General features: G+C 42.7%; 1 protein-coding gene across 2 annotated transcripts in view; it reads left to right on the top strand.

Moving 5' to 3' along the window:
* The window catches only part of LOC140463557 (protein CC2D2B-like), a 129838-nt gene that overhangs the window by 77485 nt on the left and 30868 nt on the right, over positions 1-21485 (top strand). For both annotated transcript variants that reach the window (XM_072557715.1, XM_072557714.1), the window contains exon 11: positions 20412-20546. In XM_072557715.1, the coding sequence (XP_072413816.1) occupies positions 20412-20546 (135 nt within the window). The remainder of the gene's footprint in view (positions 1-20411; positions 20547-21485) is intronic.

The following is a 21485-nucleotide window of genomic DNA, read 5'->3' as shown; positions in this document are numbered from 1 at the left end:
CTCTTCAGTCTGTTAACTGTTCAGTTACATCTGGCTGAAGCATACACCTTTTGGGCAAGATTTGAGTTGCATAGAGTTTTATGGAAGGACTTCTGTCATGGTGTGGAGGGAGTGGATACTTGTGGATATGGTGCCAGTCAAGGGGGCTATTTTGTCCTGAATGGTGTCAAACGTTTTGATGTTGTTGGAGCCGCACTCATTCAAGCAAGTGGGGAGAATTCAGTTACACTCCTGATTTGTGATTTTGATGTTGGACAGGCTTTCGGGAGTCAGGAAGTAGTTTCTCACCACAGTAGTCCTCGCCTCTGACCTGCTCTTCTAGCCACTATGTTTATGTGGTGAGTCCAGTTGAGTTTCTGGTTAATGGTAACTCTCAAGATGGTAGCATCACTAAATGGCAAGGGGCAGTGGTTAAATTGTTTCTTATTGGAGGTGGTTTTGTCTGGCATTTGTGTGGTGCAAATGATACTTGGCAGCCCAAACCTGGGTATTGTTCAGATCTTGTTGCATTTGAATGTGGACTGCTTCAGTATCTAAGGAATCGAGAATGGTGCTGAACTTTATGCAATCATCCCCACTTCAGATTTTATGATGAAGGGAAGGTCATTGATGATGCAACTGAAGATACTTGGGCCTAGGACACTGCCTGCGGAAATCCTGCAGAGATGTCCTTAAGTTGAGATCATTGGCTTCCAACAATCGTAATCACCTTCCAATGTGCCAGATATGGTGCCAACCAACAAAGAGTTTGCCCCGATACCATTGATCCCAGTTTGTTAGGGCTCCTTGATGTCACACTTAGTTGAATATAGAACATAGAACATTACAGCGCAGTACAGGCCTTTCGGTCCTCGATGTTGCGCCGACCTGTCATACCAATCTGAAGCCCATCTAACCTACACTATTCCATGTACATCCATATGCTTGTCCAATGACGACTTAAATGTACTGGAAGTTGACAAATCTACTACCGTTGCAGGCAAAGTATTCCATACCCTTACTACTCTGAGTAAAGAAACTACCTCTGACATCTATATCTATCACCCCTCAATTTAAAGCTATGCCCCATCGTGCTCACCATCACCATACTTGGAAAAAGGCTCTCCCTGTCCACCCTATCTAACCCTCTGATTATCTTATATGTCACTATTAAGTCACCTCTCAACCTTCTCCTCTCTAACGAAAACAGCCTCAAGTCCCTCAGCCTTTCCTCGTAAGACCTTCCCTCCATACCAGGCAACATCCTAGTAAATCCCCTCTGCACCCTTTCCAAAGCTTCCACATCCTCCTTATAATGCGGTGACCAGAACTGTACACAATACTCCAAGTGCAGCCGCACCAGAGTTTTGTACAGCTGTAGCATAACTCGATCCCTCTATTAATAAAAGCTAAAACACTGTGTGCCTTCTTAACAACCCTGTCAACCTGGGTGGCAACTTTCAAGGATCTGTGTACATGGACATCGAGATCTCTCTGCTCATCTACACTACCATGAGTCTTACCATTAGCCCAGTACTTTGCATTCCAGTTATTCCGACCAAAGTGAATCATCTCACACTTGTCCGCATTAAACTCCATTTGCCACCTCTCAGCCCAGCTCTACAGCTTATCTATGTCTCTCTGTAACCTACAGCATCCATTGTCACTATTCACAACTCCACCGACCTTAGTGTCACCTGCAAATTTACTAACCCACCCTTCTATGCCCTCATCCAGGTCGTTTATAAAAATGACGAACAGCAGTGGACCCAACACTGACCCTTGCGATACACCACTAGTAACTGGACTCCAGGATGAACATTTCCCATCAACTACCACCCTTTGTCTTCTTTCAGCAAGCCAATTGCTGATTGAAACTGCTATATCACCCACAATCCCATTCCTCCGCATTTTGTACAATAGCCTACTGTGGGGAACCTTATCGAACGCCTTGCTGAAATCCATATAGACCACATCAACTGGTTTACTCTCATCTACCTGTTTGGTCTCCTTCTCAAAGAACTCAATAAGGTTTGTGAGGCACGACCTACCCTTCACAAAACTGTGCTGACTATCCAATATCAAATTATTCTTTTCTAGATGATTATAAATCCTATCTCTTATAACCTTTTCCAACACTTTACCAACAACTGAAGTAAGGCTCACAGGTCTATAATTACCAGGGTTGTCTCTACTCCCTTCTTGAACAGGGGAACCACATTTGCTATCCTCCAGTCTTCTGGCACTATTCCTGTAGACAATGACGATTTAAAGATCCATGCCAAAGGCTTGGCAATCTCCTCTCTGGCTTCCCAGAGGATCCTAGGATAAATCCCATCCGGCCCAGGGGACTTATCTATTTTCACACTCTGCAAAATTTCTAATACCTCTTCCTTGTGTACCTCAATCCCACCTAGTCTAGTAGCCTGTATCTCTGTATTCTCCTCGACAACATTGTCGTTTTCTAGAGTGAATACAGTCGAAAAATATTCATTTAGTGCTTCCCCAATCTCCTCTGACTCCACACACAAACTTCCCACTACTATCCTTGATTGGCCCTGATGTCAAGGGCTGTCACTCTTACCCAACCTTTAGAATTCGGCTCTCTTGTCCATGTTTGAACTAAGACTGTAATGAGATCAGGAGCTGAGTGTCCCTGGCAGAATCTAAATTGGGCTTGATAGCATGGTTGTTGACACATCACTTTACTGAAATTGAGAATAGGAGAAATGGAGGACTGCCCCCCTCACCTCCATCCAAGGCATCAAAGGATCCTTCCACATCTGACAGATTTTCCTGCACATCCAAACACCTCAACTACTGTGTCCATTGCTCTCGATGTAGTCTCCTCTACATTGAGGAGACAGGATGCCATTCATGGAATATTTCAGGGAACATCTATAGGACACATGCACCAAACAACCCCACCACCCTATGGCTGACCACATCAATTGCCTCTCACACCTCTGCCAAAGACATGCAAGTCCTGGCCAAATCCAAGCCACTCGATGCCTGAAGGAAGAATGCCTCATCTTCTGCCTTGGGACCCTTCAACTATACGGCATCAATGCCAATTTCACCAGATTCCTCATCTCCCCTCCCCCCACCTCATCCCAGATCCAACCCTCCAACTCGGCACTGCCCTCTTGAACTGTTCTACCTGTCCATCTTCCTTTCCACCTATCCGCTCCACCTTGCCCTCCAACCTATCACTATCACCCTCCACCTGCATCTACCTATCGCCTTCCCAGCTACCTCGCCCCGATCCATCTATTTGCCTCTCAGCCCCCTTCCCCCTCCTCCACAATCCTGATGAAGGTCTTATGTCTGAAATATCAATTCTCGTGCTCCTTGGATGCTGCTTGACCTGCTGTGCTTTTTCAGCACCATGCTTTTTGACAGCTGAAGATTGAGAGTAGACTGATAGGCAGTAATTGGCTGGGTTGGATTTATCTTGCTTTTTGTGAACAGGACATATCTGGGCAATTTTCTACATTGTCGGATAGATGCCAGTGTTGTACCTGTACTACAAGAGCTTGGCTAGGGGTACAGCAAGTTCTGGGGCACAATCACGGCAAGGAAATCTCCTGCTGATGACCATGTTCTGTCTTCCCTTGGCTGATTAATTGGAGTATGATTGCCAGAATGTTGTCAGAGCCCATAATCTTTGCAATATCTAGTGTCTCCAATCATTTGATATTATATAGAGTGAATCGAATTGGCTGAAGACTGGTAAGTGTGATGCAGGGGACTGCTGGACTGTTGTGAATGCTTCAGCCTTATCTTTTGCACTGATATATTGGGCTCTTCCATCATCGAGGATGCAGAATTTGTGAAGCTTTCTCCTCCAGTGAGTTCTTTAATTGTCCTCCACTGTTCATGACTGGATGTGGCAAGACTGAGGGCTTCAATCTGCTTCTTTGGCTGTGGGATTGCTTAACTCTGTCTATTGATTTCTGCTTATGCTGTTTGGCACACAAGTAGTCCTGTTTGGTACCTTCATTGGATTGACACTTCATTTTTAAATATGCCTGGTTCTGCTCCTAGCATGCCGTCCTACACTTTCCATTGAACAGGGTTAATTCCCTGGTTTGATGATAATGGCTGTGTGGGGGATATGCTGGACCATGACTTTGCAGATTATGCTGGAGTACAATTCTGCTATTGTTGATGGCCCACAATCATCTTGAGTTGCTAGATCTGTTCGAAATCTGTCCTATTTAGCATGGTGATTGTGCAGCACAATGCAATGAAAGGTATTCTCAATGTGAAGGTGGGATTTCATCTCCACAAGGATTGTGTGGTGATCACTCTCACCAGAACATTCATGAACAGATGCATCTGCAGCTGGCAGATTGGTAAGGATGAGGCCAAGTGTGTTTTTCCTTGTTGTTGGTTCTCCCACCACTTATCACATAATCAGTCTTGTAGATATGCTCTTTAGGCCCTGACCAGCTCGATCAGCAGTGCTGCTGCTAAGCCACTCTTGGTGTACTTTTATATACATGTGACAATAAAGCTAAATCTAAATACAGATTTCCACTAATATAAAGAGGTATGTTGATTTTATACACTCACTCCTCGTTATCTGTTGTTTAGCTATGTGTGGATTGCGAGGCTGGTCCCAGACCCCATTTATTTTTTCCCTATTGACTTGTCAGGTCTGTTCATGTGGTCTGTGTGAAGTCCATACCCCTATCCCTATCTTCCACAAATAACGACATATCCACCTAAATATAATTTAGATGTACATCCCAATGTTCTGGACAGTTCAAAAGCTTATCAACATATTTTAGTTAAGGAGACCATTTGTTAATGTGTTATTTCACAGTAACTGCTGGTGTCTGTGCTACAATAACAAAAATCAAAAAGATTACAAGTTGCTCAAATATAAAAATCTGCACAGAACCTATGTTAAAAAACAGGTGCACAAAGATAATCAGTATTTTTAAACTGAGGTAATAGGATACGCGTGTAGAATGCAACGTAATAGAATTAATCAATCCTTATAAAAAATCAAAATATCTACAAGCTATATGAGAAGAATAACTATGAGAAAAATAACTATTTGTTCTTTATAGACTTTACATTAGGTACAAAGCTAAACCAATCTAGGACTGTCAGGCATTAAATTAAAGTGGTTTCACTTCAAAGTAACTTATAGTTGATGTTAGCCATAAAGGTGCATCTGTTCTACCACGTTGTTTACATTAGCCTGACAAAACCAATAGTAAAACTATAACCTTGACTTTACTTTTGACCAGAAATATATGGTAATTGTTAGTTACAGCAGAAAGTCTAGCTACAGACAAAGGCTCATATGACACTATGTCTTACTACAATCAAAAAGAAAAAATGAAAATAATTTTCCCACTCCCGAACACTGTTGGCATTAACGAGAACGTTCGGTAAAATCTGAGAGATGGCCAAAAGCAACATCTTCCAGCCAAATGTTGAATGGTGAAACCGGATTCTTGCTAGCAAATGGCTAGTGGTCTATTTGCATGTATTAGCATGCATTAATGTCTCATTATTACCTGATCTTCCTTATTAATATGCAATTTCTGATTCTCCTGTTTGCTGGATAGAAACTAGATGGCGACAATTCCTAATATGGAAGTCTGAGTTGTTACCTGGTGAGTCCAGCTTGCCACTTGCTCCTTAGACATCCATCTTGGACAATAGATACCAATGTCTCAAGGCACAGTCCATGGAAATTGTTGCCAGAATCTGCTATTCATAGATGTCAGCATCTGAGACATACAAACCACATCACTTGCAAGATGGTTCTTCACTTCAGTGAACTTTAGTTGGAACTCACTGGCACTATTCATGCAATGCTGATGGCAGGCCACTTTGAGCACATGGACAGGCACCCGTGTCATGGATTCGACCAGTGTGCATATCAGGGAAGCTCACTTGCTGTCTTGATGCTTATTCACTTTTTGCCAACTCCCTGTCTTGCCTTCTGATTCTTTTTCCTTCCAAGCAGATTTCCACAGTCCACACACAGCATCAACTTTCAAAACCTGAAGTCAATGCTGGGAACAGCGTTGGCATTCCAACATGCGGATCCTCAGAGTAGTGGCACAGCTTTGACTTATCTTGCATTTTTTGCTTTGCCCCTCAACTAGACCTTAAAGGCTGTCAGTACTTCCGTCTTACCTTGTTGCTTAATGCACATAGAAAGCTAGGCAGCTTGTCATGGTTGCCAGCACCCATCAGGGAAGGGGATGGGCATATTGTTGTATGGTGCTACGTTATGTCACTCTCATACCTGCAACATGTGCTAGCAGCACACATTGATGTGCTTCAACCAATTGGCTAAGTCTCAAAACCTAAGAGAGTAGTCAAATTCAGGAGGGCTGCCCTTGGTCAGCGGGTCATGGCACAGTCAATCAAGTGCATCATTCAAACTCAGTCCAGGGGCTTGGAAGTGATTCGACCTTCTGGACTGGTCAGAATCAGGGATTCAATACCATTACAGTCTGGGGAGTGGATTACAATAAGACTTGTATGTCCAGTGCATATTCTGGATTAGTGGTGCTGGAAGAGCACAGCAGTTTAGGCAGCATCCAAGGAGCTTCGAAATCGATGTTTCGGGCAAAAGCCCTTCATCGATTTCGAAGCTCCTTGGATGCTGCCTGAACTGCTGTGCTCTTCTAGCACCACTAATCCAGAATCTGGTTTCCAGCATCTGCAGTCATTGTTTTTACCTCCTGTCCAGTGCATATTGTTAGGCAATTCATGATAAATCATTTGGAGAACTGCTTACAGATCAGTCAGGAGTTTGTTCACTCATCAGTTGGGGGTGTCCATCCACATAATTTGGGTGGAGAGGGCAATGTCAATCGTGAGGCCAGTTCAATGAAATAGAAAAGGGATTATCTTAGACATTGCTGTGTTAGGGAAGTTCAGAATCTTAAATTGGAGGACTAAGGCAGCAAGCTGGAACACTTAAGAGAAAAGAATTGTGATGAGGAAAAAATAGACAAAAGAACATAACAACATAAGAAATAGGAACAGGAGTAGGGCAGCTGGATCCTCGCTGTTGCTCTGCTATTCAGTAAGATTGTAACTGATTTTTCTGTGGACTCAGCTGCACTTGTCTGCCTGCTCACCATAGCCCTTAATTCCTTTATTGTTCAAAACTTTATCTACCTTTGACTTAAAAACATTCACCTACTGTCAATTGCTTCATTGGGTAGGGAATTCCAGATTCACAACCCTTTAACAGAAAATGTTCCTCCTCAACTGAATCGGCTCTCCCTTATTTTGTGGTTATGCTCCCTAGTTCTAGTTTCATCCCTCAGTGGAAGTAACCTCCCTGTTTCTATCTCATCTATTCCCTTCATAATTTTATATGTTTCTATAAGATACCATCCTCGTCCTCATAAATTCCAATAAGTGTAGTGCCAGTCTACTCAATTTATCCTCATAAACCAAACCCCACAATTCCAGAATCAACTCAGCGAACCATGTCTGCACTCTTCAATGCCAGTACATCCTTTCTCAAGTAAGGAGACCAAAACTTATCACAATTCTCCAAGTGCCCCTAGACAGCTGCAGCATAACCTCCCTGCTTTTAAACTCCGTCCCTCCAGCAATGAAGGACAATATTTCATTTGCCTTCTTAATTACCTGCTGCATCTGCAAACTAACTTCTTGTGATTCATACACAAAGACACTCAGATCCCTCTGCATGGCAGCATTCTACAATTTTTCATCATTTAAATAATTATCCATTTTGCAGTTATTCCTACCAAAATGGATGACTTCACATTTACCAACATTGTACTCCATCTGCCACGCCCTTGTCACTCACTGAAACTATCTATATCCCTCTGCAGTCTTTGTGTCCTCCATGCACACTTTGCTTTGCCACTCACTTTAGTGTCACCTGTGAACTTTGACACTCTACACTTTTGCTCCCAACTCGAAATTATCTATCTAAACAATTGTGGTCCCAACACTGACTCCTGAGGCAAACGACTAGACACTGATCACCAGAAAAACATCCACTTATCCCCACTCTTTGCTTTCTGTGAGTTAACCAATTCTCTATTCATGTTAATACACTACCCACAATGGCAGGCACCTTTATCTTATGCAGTAGCCTTTTGTGCAGCACCTTGTTAAATGCCTTCTGGAAATCTGAATATACCACATCCACCACGCTCGTAATATCCTCAAAGAATTCCATTAAATTAGTTAAACAAGATTTGCCTTTCATGAACTCATGCTGTGTCTGCCCAGTGGGACAATTTCTATCCAGATGTCTGGCTATTTCTTCCTTAACAATAGATTCATGTATTTTCCCCACTATAAATGCTAAGCCCATTGTGCCTGCAGTTACCCACTTTTTGTCTACCTCCATTTTTAAACAGTTGCATCACATTTGCTATTTTCCAGTCTGTCAGAACCTCTCCAGAGTTCAGTGAATTTTGGTAAATCACCACAAGTGCATTTGTTATTCCCTCACATCTCTTTTAGTACCTTGGGGTGCATTCCATTAGGGTGAGGAGACTTGTTTATCTTCAGTCCCATTAGCCTATCCAATGCTACCAGTTTAGTGATTATGATCATTTCTATGTCCTCAACTACCATAGTCTCCTTGTCATCAATTATTGCTATGTTATTTGTGCCTTTCACGGTGAAGATGAACACAAAATAGTTGTTCAATATCTTGGTGATTTTCTGATTTCCCATTTATTAAACCCCCTTCTCATCCCCTAAAGGATTAATGGTTACCTTAGCCACTCATTTTCATTTTATATAATTGTGAAACTTTCGCTATCAGTTTTATATTGTGAGTTAGATTACTCTCATAATCATAATCTTACCTTGCTTTATATATTTTTTCATGGCGTTATGATGACCTTTAAAGATTTCACAATCCTTTAGTTTCCCACTCATCTTTGCTACCTTCTATGCATGAGCTTCATTTTGATACCCTCCTTTATTTCCTTAGTTATCCATGGCTAATTATGCCTTCTCCTACAGCCCTTCCTTTTCACTGGTATATATTTTTGCAGGGCGCTGTGATAAATCATCCATTGTTCCTCAATTGTCCTCCCATATAGTCTTTGCTTCCAGTCTACCTTAGCCAACTCCTCCTTTATCCCATTGTAGTCTCATTTTTTTAAGCAGAAGATACTGGTTTTGGATTTTATCTTCTCACCCTCCATCTGTATTTTAAATTCAACCATTCTGTGATCGCTCCTTCCGAGAGGATCCCTAACTATGAGATCATTAATTATTCCTGTCTCATTACACAGGACCAAATCTAAGATCGCTTGCTCCCTCGTAGATTCCATTACATACTGTTGGGGAAACTATGGTGGATACATTCTCTGAACTCCTCCTAAAGATGGTCTTGCCTCACTTGTTTGACCAATCAATTTGTAGATTAAAATCCCCCATGATAATTGCTGTATGATTTTTACATGCATCAGTTATTTGTTCATTGCCTGCCTGACCATGATGTTATTATTTGGTGGCCTATAGACTGTGCCAATCAGTGACCTTTTCCTCTTACTATTTCTAATTTCCATCTACATAGATTCAACCTTTTTTTCCATAGAACCAATATCATTTCTCACTACTGTCTTGATATCATTCTTAAATATCAAAGCTACCTTTCCTTCCTGTACCTCTGAATAGTTTGATACTTCACAATATTTAACTCCCACCCTGACTACCCTGCAACCATGTCTCTGCAATTACCACTCAGATGATGATTGCGTTGTCAACGTAGTTACCATGTTTTGAATCCCACGAGCAGGTAAAGTGCCCTTAAGCTAGTTTTTATACCTTCCTTTTGAACCTTAACATTTCCACCAGAACAACCTTTGTTTTTAAACATTCTCTCTTTTTCTGTAACTACTTAGTTTTCACTCATCTTAGTGCTACATGACTCAGCTGCTGTTTACTGTTTATTTCTACTTTGATTCTCTTTTTTTCCTTCAGCCGCCACCTATGCTAGCTAATTCAGGGCCTCACCTTACATTCCTATTCCCCTGCTAAATTTAAAGACTACCCAACAGTGCTAGCAAAACAGCCACAAGTTGGCTAAGGTCCCATCACTGTTTGGGTGAAGACCGTCTCTCTTGAACAGATCCCACCTTCCCTAGAAATGGTCCTAATTATTCAGAAATCTAAAGCCTTCCCTCCTACACCACTCCCTCATCCACGTATTAAGCTGGAGATTACTACCTTTGAGATCTTGGCTTTCAATCTGACTCCTATCTCCCTAAATAGAGCCTTCAGGACCTCATCCCTCTTCATCCGTATGTCATTCGTAACAATGTGGACCACAACCACTGGCTGGTTCCCTTCCTGTCCACAAATTCTCCTACACCTTTTCCTAAAACTATGACCTCTCATACCAGGTTGACCCATTTGAGGAAACATGCTCTCTACATGTCCTTTGTCAATCCCCATTAGCACCTTAAATACCTTAATTAGATGTCTGATCATTCTTCTAAACTCCAGAGAATATATATCTAAACTGCTCAATCTTTCTTCATAAGACAAATCCCTTATCTCTGGAATCAATCCAGTGAACCTCCTTTGAACTGCCACCAATGCAACTAAATCCCTCCTCAAATAAAGATGCAGCAACACTTCCTTGCTTTTATACTCTATTTCTTTAGCCTTAAATGCCAACATTCTATTTGCCTTCCTAATTATCAGTGGTAGAGATGTTTGTGTGTTGGAGAACATGGAATCCTGCAGGAGTGGGGTTATTCATGAACACCACTGCTATGGCCTTGACGGGAAACTGTGTAGCATGATGGTGGGCGTGACTAAATTGTAAGGTCAGGCCTAGGGATTAAGTTGCTAGCTGAAGACTTAATTCTAAATGGTGTTATGCCTCACTGGGGTAGTGTACTGCAAATTCAGTCATTCAATTCTTGAAGTCATCACAAAAGTTAAACATTTTATAAAATATACAAAATTTCCTAATTTTCTTGTCTTTTACCTGGCTGACAGAAGTCACAGATCAGGTGTCAGAACTTAACATGGATTACTATTTATTACAAATAAATAGATTTTAGCTGCGGGAAAACAATTACAATCCATTAGTCTAAAATCTCTAACCCCATTACAAAACTCCCCCTACTTACAGACAGACACAAAAAGACATTATATTTTGAATAGAGGGAAAAGTTGGGAAGGTAGTTCAGTGGCTTCATCCTTAGGATTTGCTGAGATGAGCCGCTTGCAAGTCAGAATTTGCCATTCATATACCTACTTAATTACCATGCCAATCTGCCCTGCCACCTTCTGGGATCTGTAGATATGTACACCAAGATCCTTCTGATATTTCGCACTTCCTGGTTTCTACCATTTATCATGTAATTCCTTATTAGCCCTTCCCAAGTGCATTACTTCACGTTTTTCTGGTTTGAAATCATTTCCATTGTTCTGGCCACCTGACCAGTCTGTTGATATCCTCCTGGGGTTTGTGACAATCTTCCTCATTAATTACCACCTCACAATTTTTGTGTCACCTGTGAATTCAAACCCCCTACATTTGACTTCAAATCATTAGTGTACACAACAAACAGGGCCCTAGTACCAAGTGGGAACTGGCTGATCCCATTGTGAATGGCAGTGACCACATCTGCAGCAAGTGTTGGTTGCTGGAAGAACTCTGGATCAGAGTTGATGATCTGGAATCTGAGCTTCAAACACTGCGGCACATCCGGGAGGGGGAGAGTTACCTGGACGCTTTGTTTCAGGAGGCAGTCACACCTGGGAGATTAAGTAATTCACATTCAGCTAGTGATCAGGCTCATCAGAGTGTGACTGTAAGTGAGACAGGTAGGGGAACCTGAGTTCAGGAGTGGAGGAGCCTCAGCCCTTGACCTTGTCCAACAGGTACGAGATTCTTGCTCCCTGTTCAGATGAGGAAAAGGGCTCTGGACAGGATGAGCCAACTGACCAAGGCACCATGGCGCAGAAGGGCATTCAAGAGGGGGGAGTTAATAGACAAGTAATGGTTATAGGGGATTCCATAATTAGAGGGACAGATAGTATCCTTTGCAAGCTGGATCGGGAGTCTCGCATGGTGTGTTGCCTGCCCGGTGCCAGGGTGCGGGACATCTCCGACCGGCTTGAAAGGATATTGGAGCTGGAGGGGGAGAATCCAGTTGTTGTGGTCCACGTTGGTACTAACAACATAGGCAAGACTAGGGTGGAGAACCTGTTTGGGGATTACGAAGCACTAGGCAGGAAATTGAAGCACAGGTCCTCAAAGGTCATAATCTCCGGATTACTGCCCGAGCCACGTGCTAATTAGCATAGGGACAAGAAAATTAGGCAAGTAAACATGTGTCTAAGGGATTGGTGTGGGAAAGAGGGATTCCACTTCATGGGGTACTGGCATCAGTTCTGGAACAGGGGGGATCTGTACCGTTGGGACTGTCTCCACCTGAACCGATCAGGTACCAATGTTCTAGCGAAGAGGATAAATAGGGTGGTCAGTAGGACTTTAACCTTCTGAGTTGGGGTAAGGGAAAGTGAAAGCGACAGGGAGTATGGCGTTAAATGGAAAGATAAGCAGCAGGATAGCATGTGTCCAGGCGGATTTAAAATTGAGGCAGACTGGGAATGCAGAAAAAAGCAAGGATAACTTAGGACATCATATGACTTCCAATATCTCTAATGATAAGAAAGTTAGCATTAAGGCACTTTACCTGAATGCTCGTAGCATTCATAACAAAGCAGATGAACTAATGGCACAGATCATAGTGAATGATTATGATGTGGTAGGCATCACAGAGACTTGGTTACAGGGGGGTCAGGACTGGCAGTTAAACCTCCATGGTTTTTCAACTTATTGAAAAGACAGTGAAGTCAGCAGAGGGGATGGGGTTGCCTTGTTAGTTAAGAACAAAATTAAATCTATGGCACTGAATGACATAGCGTCAGATGATGTGGAGTCTGTGTGGGTGGAATTGAGGAACCACAAAGGCAAAAAAACCATAATTGGAGTTGTGTACAGACCTCCTAACAGTGGTCAGGACCAGGGACGCAACATGTACCGGGAAATAGAGAAGGCATGTCAGAAAGGCAAGGTCACAGTGATCATGGGAGACTTCAATATGCAGGTGGACTGGGTAAATAATGTTGGATTAGTGGTGCTGGAAGAGCACAGCAGTTCAGGCAGCATCCAACGAGCAGCGAAATCAACGTTTCGGGCAAAAGCCCTTCATCAGGAATAAAGGCAGTGAGCCTGAAGCATGGAGAGATAAGCTAGAGGAGGGTGGGGGTGGGGAGAGAGTAGCATAGAGTACAATGGTTCACCAACACATTCCACCCTGACCTTAAATTTACCTGGACTATCTCTGACACCTCGCTCCCCTTCCTGGACCTCTCCATCTCCATTAGTGACAACCGACTTGACACTGACATTTTTTACAAACCCACTGACTCCCATAGCTACCTGGATTACACCTCTTCCCACCCTATCTCTTGCAAAAATGCCATCCCGTATTCCCAATTTCTCCACCTCCGCCGTATCTGCTCCCAGGAGGACAAGTTCCACCATAGGACACACCAGATGGCCTCCTTCTTTAGAGACCACAATTTCCCTTCCCACGTGGTTAAAGATGCCCTCCAACGCATCTCGTCCACATCCCGCACCTCCGCCCTCAGACCCCATCCCTCCAACCGTAACAAGGACAGAACACCCCTGGTGCTCACCTTCCACCCTACAAACCTTCGCATCAACCAAATCATCCGCCGACATTTCCGCCACCTCCAAAAAGACCCCACCACCAGGGATATATTTCCCTCCCCACCCCTTTCCGCCTTCCGCAAAGACTGTTCCCTCCGTGACTACCTGGTCAGGTCCACACCCCCCTACGACCCACCCTCCCATTCTGGCACTTTCCCCTGCCACCGCAGGAACTGTAAAACCTGTGCCCACACCTCCTCCCTCACCTCTATCCAAGGCCCTAAAGGAGCCTTCCACATCCATCAAAGTTTCACCTGCACATCCACCAATATTATTTATTGTATCCGTTGCTCCCGATGTGGTCTCCTCTACATTGGGGAGACTGGGCGCCTCCTAGCAGAGCGCTTTAGGGAACATCTCCGAGACACCTGCACCAATCAACCAAACCGCCCCGTGGCCCAACATTTCAACTCCCCCTCCCACTCTGCCGAGGACATGGAGGTCCTGGGCCTCCTTCACCGCCGCTCCCTCACCACCCGACGCCTGGAGGAAGAACGCCTCATCTTCCGCCTCGGAACACTTCAACCCCAGGGCATCAATGTGGACTTCAACAGCTTCCTCATTTCCCCTTCCCCCACCTCATCCTAGTTTCAAACTTGCAGCTCAGTTACTGTCTCCTTGACTTGTCCGACCTGCCTATCTTCTTTTCCACCTATTCACTCCACCCTCTCCTCCTTGACCTATCACCTTCATCTCCTCCCCCACTCACCTATTGTACTCTATGCTACTCTCTCCCCACCCCCACCCTCCTCTAGCTTATCTCTCCATGCTTCAGGCTCACTGCCTTTATTCCTGATGAAGGGCTTTTGCCCGAAACGTTGATTTCGCTGCTCGTTGGATGCTGCCTGAACTGCTGTGCTCTTCCAGCACCACTAATCCAATATTTGATTTTCAGCATCTGCAGTCATTGTTTTTACCTGGGTAAATAATGTTACCAGTGGATCCAAAGAAAGGGAATTCATGGAATGCTTACAGGATGGCTTTTTGGAACAGCTTGTCATGGAGCCCACAAGGGAGCAGGCTATTCTGGACCTAGTGCTTTGCAATGAACCAGACTTTATAAAAGATCTTAAAGTAAGGGAACCCTGAGGAAGCAGCAATCATAATATGGTAGAGTTCAGTCTGGAGTTTGAAAGAGAGAAGGCAAAATCAGATGTAATGGTGTTACAGTTAAATAAAGGTAATTATGAGGGCACGAGAGAGGAACTGACAAAAATAGACTGGAAGCAGTGGCTCACGGGGAAGACAGTAGAGCAAAAATGGCAGGAGTTTGTGGGTTTAATTGAGGACACTGTACAGAGATTCATCCCCAAGAAAAGAAAGATTATCCAGGGAGAGATTAGACAGCCATGGCTGACAAAGGAAGTCAGGAAATCTATCAAAGAAAAAGAGAGATCCTATAAAGTGGCCAAGAGCAGTGGGAAATCAGAAGATTGGGAAGGCTACAAAAACAAACAGAGGATAACAAAGAGAGTAATAAGAAAGGAGAGGATCAAGTAGGCTAGCCAGTAATATTAGAAATGATAGTAAAAGTTTCTTTCAATACATAAGAAACAAACGACAGGCAAAAGTAGACTTCAAACTGATGCTGGAAGCCTGGTGATGGGAGATAAGGAAATAGCAGGAGAACTTAACAAGTACTTTGCATCAGTTTTCACAGTGGAAGACATGAGTAATATCCCAACAATTAAAGGGAGTCAGGGGGCTGAGTTGAGTATGGTTGCCAATACAAAAGAGATAGTGCTAGAAAAGCTAAAAAGTCTTAAAATTGATAAATCTCCTGGCCCCGATGGGATACATCCTAGAGTTCTGAGAGAGGTGGCTGAGGAAATAGCGGAGGCATTGGTTGAGATCTTTCAAGAGTCACTGGAGTCAGGGAAAGTCCCATTGTTCAAGAAAGGATCAAGATAAAAGATGGAAAATTATAGGCCAATTAGCCTAACCTCGGTTGTTGGTAAAATCCTAGAATCCATCATTAAGGATGAGGTTTCTAAATTCTTAGAAGAGCAGAGTCTGATTAGAACAAGTCAACATGGGTTTAGTAAGGGGAGGTCATGCCTGACAAACTTGTTTGTATTCTTTGAAGAGGTGACAAGTAGGTTAGACCAGGGAAACCCAGTGGATGTGGTCTATCTAGACTTCCAAAAGGCCTTTGATAAGGTGCCACACGGGAGGCTGCTGAGCAAGGTGAGGGCCCATGGTGTTCGAGGTGAGCTACTGGTATGGATTGAGGATTGGCTGCCTGACAGAAGGCAGAGAGTTGGGATAAAAGGTTCTTTTTCAGAATGGCAGCCGGTGATGAGCAGTGTCCCGCATGGTTCAGTGTTGGGGCCACAGCTGTTCGCATTATATATTAATGATCTGGATGAAGGGACTGGGGGCATTCTAGCGAAGTTTGCAGATGATACAAAGTTAGGTGGACAGGCAGGTAGTACTGAGGAAATGGAGAGGCTGCAGAAGGATCTAGACAGTTTGGGAGAGTGGTCCAGGAAATGGCTGATGGAAATCAACGTGAACAAATGCGAGGTCTTGCACTTTGGCAAAAAGAATAAAAGCACAGACTACTTTCTAAACGGTGAGAAAATTCGTAAAGCCAAAGTACAAAGGGATCTGGGAGTGCTAGTTGAGGATTCTCTAAAGGTCAACATGCAGGTTGAGTCTGTGATTAAGAAAGCGAATGCAATGTTGTCACTTATCTCAAGAGGGTTGGAATATAAAAGCACCGTTGTGCTACTGAGACTTTATAAAGCTCTGGTTAGGCCCCATTTGGAGTACTGTGTCCAGTTTTGGTCCCCACACCTCAGGAAGGACATACTGGCACTGGAACGTGTCCAGCGGAGATTCACACGGATGATCCCTGGAATGGTAGGTCTAACATATGAGGAACGGCTGAGGATCCTGGGATTGTATTCATTGGAGTTTAGAAGATTAAGGGGAGACTTAATAGAGACGTATAAGATAATACATGGCTTGGAAAAGGTGGACGCTAGGAAATTGTTTCCGTTAGGTGAGGAGACTAGGACCTGTGGACACAGCCTTAGAATTAGAGGGGGTAAATTCAGAACAGAAATGCGGAGACATTTCTTCAGCCAGAGAGTGGTGGGCCTGTGGAATTCATTGCCGCAGAGTGCAGTGGAGGCCGGGACACGAAATGTCTTCAAGGCAGAGATTGATAGATTCTTGTTGTCTTGAGGAATTAAGGGCTACGGGGAGAATGCGGGTAAGTGGAGTTGAAATGCCCATCAGCCATGATTGAATGGCGGAGTGGACTCGATGGGCTGAATGGCCTTACTTCCAATCCTATGTCTTATGGTCTTATGGTCTTAAGTCCTGTGGAACTCCACTGGAAATAGGCTTCCAGTCACTGAAACATCCCTCTACTATTAACATCTGCTTTCTGCATCTCAGCTAATTTTGCATTCAATGTGCCACTTTGCTTTGGATCCCACAGACTCTGTAGTTTGTAGTTTGTAGTTGAAGCAGCAGAAATATTTTTCAAGTGAGGATGTTAAGTGACTTGAAGGAGTACTTGCAGGTTTTGATGTTCCCAACTATCTGCTGCTCTTGTCTTGGTCTATGGTAATGGTTTTCAATTAGGAAGATGGTCTCTAAACAATCTTGGTGAATTTCTGCATTGTATCTGGTACATGGTACTCTTTGCTGCTACTGAGCATTGATGGTGGAAGAAACGAATGTTTGTGAATATGGTGCCAATCAAGCGGCTGCTGTATTCTGTTTGGTGTCAAATGTCTTGAGTATTTTGGAACTGTACCTATCCAGGCAAATGGAGAATACACCATCACACTTCTTGGAGAGAATGGACAGGCTTTGAGGAGCCAGAAGGTGAGTCCCTCACTGTAGGATTCATAGCCTCTGACCTGCACTTGTAGCCACAATATTTATGTGGTTAGTCCGGCTCTGCTTCTGGTCATGGTGACCTCCAGGATGTTGAAAATGGGGGATTCAGGAATAAGACTGTATTTGAGTGTGAAGGAGCAATGGCTAGATTCTCTCTTGTTGGAGGTGGCCATTACCTGGCACTTATATGACATGAATGTTACTTGCCACTTGTCTGCCTAAATCTTGTTATTAGCTAGGTCTTGTTGCATTTGGGCATGAACTGCTTCACTATCTGAGGAGTCACCGATGTTGCTGAACATTATGCAGTGAACATCTTCATTTCTGATCTTATGATGGAGGGAAGGTCATTGATGAAGCAGCTGAAGATGGTTGGCCCTAGGATATTACCTTGACAAATTCCCAAAAAGGTTGTCCTGGAGCTGAGTTGACTGATGTCCAGCAACAACAGCCATCTGCCAGGTATGACACCAACAGGCAGACGGTTTAGCCCTTGATTCCTATTGTCTTGAGTTTTACTAGGTCTTCATAATGCCACATTCAGTCAAATGCACTGTTGATGTCAAGGGCAGACACACTCATCTAACCTCTGGCCTTCAACCTTCCTGTCCATGTTTTAACAGGTTATTGTGAAGCAATTGTTGTTTAATAACAAAAACAGGAAGGCAGATTATTATCTGAATAGTGATGGATTGGGATACAGGGAGATGTGGGAACAGCATGGTTTAAATCATTTCTGGGTTTAAAGTATAGATCAGTTAGATTACTTTGTTTAATTTTGCTTTACTAAAGTTATTGTATTGTTAATAAATGCTAAGTTTTTGTTAAAGGCATAAATTGGTGTCTAGAATTTATTATTTGTAAAGTTTTGAATTACTTATTTAAAAATCTGTTTAGGACCTATTAGGGATACCTTTGAGGGTCTTTGAAAGTTTTAACTTTACTGTGTTGTGAATACAAAAGTAGAAAGGCTGATTTTATTTCGCTGTCTGTTTCCATGTTGCAACATTTCATAGCAAGGGAATTTGATTATAGGTGGAGAGGGTATCTTGCTGTAATTGTACAGTGAGAGATCTTAGTGAGACCGCACCTGGAATATAATGTGCAGTTTGGTCTCCTTATCCTATGAAAGATGTTCTGGCAGTGATGGGAGTGTAATGAAAGTCTACCAGTCTGGTTGCTGGAGAAGCAGACTGACATATGAAGAGGAATTGGATTGGATAGACAGTATTCACTGGAGTTTAGAAAGATGAGGGAGGGTCTCATAGAAACCTATAAAATTCTAGTACCCAATCATGGGAAACAATCTTCCTGTGTTTACCCTGTCAAGTAATGTTAGAATTTTAAAGGTTTTTAATGAGACCCTCCATTTTAAATTCTAACATGGAGACCCTCCCTCATTTTTTCTAAACTCCAGTGAATACTGTCTATACAATCCAATTCCTCTTCATATGTCAGTACTGCTTCTCCAGCAACCAGTCTGGTAGACTTTCATTACACTCCCATCACTGCCAGAACATCTTTCATAGGATAAGGAGACCAAACTGCACATTATACTCCAGGTGTGGTCTCACTAAGATCTCTCACTGTACAATTGCAGCAAGATACCCTCTCCTCCTATAATGGGGGTACAGGCTAGGAGAGTGGGCAAAGAAGTGACAGATGGGGTTCAATATAGGAAAGTGTGAGACTATGCACTTTGGTGGGAAGAATAGAGACATAGTCTATTTTCTAACTGGGGCAATACTTCGGAAATCTAAAGCACAAAGGGACGTAGGAGTCCTAGTTCAGGATTCTCTTAAGGCTAACATGCAGGTTCACTTGGCAGCTAGGAAGGCAAATGCAATGTTAGCATTGATTTAAAGTTGGCTAGAGTATAAGAGCAGTGATATACTGCTGAGGCTGTTAAGGCTCTGGTCGTTACCGCATTTGGAATATTGTGAACAGTTTTGGCCACCATATAGAAGGAAGGATGTGTTGGCCTTGGCGGGGATCTGGAGAAAGTTTACAAGAGTGATCCTGGGGATGAAGAACTTGTCATATGAAGAGCGGTTGAGGATTCTGGGTCTGTACGTGATGGAGTTTCAAAGGATGATGGGGGATCTCATTGCAACTTTCAAAATACAGAGAAGCCTAGATAAAATTGACATGGAGAAGATGTTCCCACTAGTAGGAGAGAGTAGGACCCAAGGGCACAATATCTGAGTGAAGGGATGATTGTCTAGAACTGAGAGGAAGGAGCAGTTTCTTCAGCTAGAGTATGGTGAATCTGTGGAACTCATTGCCACAGAAGGATGTCAAATGGGGAGAAAGCAGGAATAGGGCAGTGAGTTAGATGATCAGCTATGATCAGATTGAATGGTGGAGCTGGCTCAAATTTCAAATGGCCTACACCTGCTCCTATTTCCATTGCTTCTTATTATGAGTGCAAGTGGGTCATGATATGTTAGCATCTGAAAAATATATCTCACTAAAGTCTTCCATTTGTTTACATTTTCTCCTTGTACAACTTATTATCCCGTTGTTAAATTTTGTGCAGTTTTTTTTTGACAACTAAATCTCATAAATTTCACCGTACATTTATTTAACCCCTTTGAAATTTTCATTCTGCAAGCTGGCCATTAGGCTCGAACACATTGTTCAAAGTACTTTTGGAGGTTATTTCTTCTTCATTTTAAAATCAATAACTGAAATGAATGTTTAAAATACGGTGTGTAACTTAACAGAGATTTTATTCAGCTCTGCTAGAGAAAATTACGCCTCATCATTATAGATTGTACAGCATAATACTAAAATATTTTGTCTTACATCTGCAATGTTGTGAAAGAGAAAATACTGGTTTGGGGAAGATGGAAATATTATTGCATTACCAGATCCAATTAAATTATCCTGGAAGTGTAGACAGTCATCAGCAGATGATGTAGAGGATCCTAAAACAAGACTTAAGACTGTGTATAAGAAGGTATGTGATCATTTCCTACTCTAGTATTACTGATCTCATTTTCCAGACTGTCAAAGAATAGTAGATAGTATAATATTAAAAATATGTTTACTCTATTTTCAAGGAATGCATTTATGGAGCTAGTATGCTTTGAAGTGTGCAGCTAAATATTTGCTATGAAGTTATTATAGACATATTAAATTTATATGCTTCTGAAATGTCTGAAACCACCATATGATTAAATATTTACATATTGATTTTGTGAAGTTATCATATGTTCATGTACACAATCAATATATGGGGAACTTATATCCCTCTACATTTATAAAGAAAGTATGAATCCTGGTTGGCTGGTGCTTTAAGGTGGAACTTATTTTCACATCAGACTGCTTATAATGTGATCACTGCTAGTTATGTGTTCATACAGTTTTTGGCCACAGGATTTTAGTTGTAAACTTGTAGCTGATTCTAGTCAGTGTTTATTTGGAAATTTGGGATTGTTTCAGGAATATGTAATCAATGTTAATGTATATCTTAAGAGACTTCTGTGGAACATGTGTAGTAACAAAGTTCAGCAGACCAATTCATGATACAGTACCATTGAATAGCTCTGGATCCTCTTCTGCTGAGAATTTATTTGACTGAAGAAATAAAGGCATGGTTTAGATCCCTACCCATGATTACTTTGTGTGTGTTCGCCTCCCCCCCCACCTCCCCCCACCCCCGCGCCCCCAATCTGCAGATGAGCATGGGGCAAGCTAATTGTGGAAGTTCAGATAAGTTTTCCTTTGAGCCCAACATATTAAATGTAGTCATGGTACATTTTTCACTATTAGCACAGTCACTGTAATGGAGAGACCATCCTCTTCAGAGATTGCTGGCTCCAGAGTAAAGGAAAAGGCATGCTGTACTCCTTTGTATCTTGGTTTGACTGGTCAGCTAGCTTAAGATACACAATTC

Source organism: Chiloscyllium punctatum, chromosome 38 (assembly GCF_047496795.1).
Source record: "Chiloscyllium punctatum isolate Juve2018m chromosome 38, sChiPun1.3, whole genome shotgun sequence".
In the NCBI taxonomy this organism is placed as follows: domain Eukaryota; kingdom Metazoa; phylum Chordata; class Chondrichthyes; order Orectolobiformes; family Hemiscylliidae; genus Chiloscyllium; species Chiloscyllium punctatum.
This window is presented reverse-complemented; position numbering and strand designations above follow the sequence as displayed.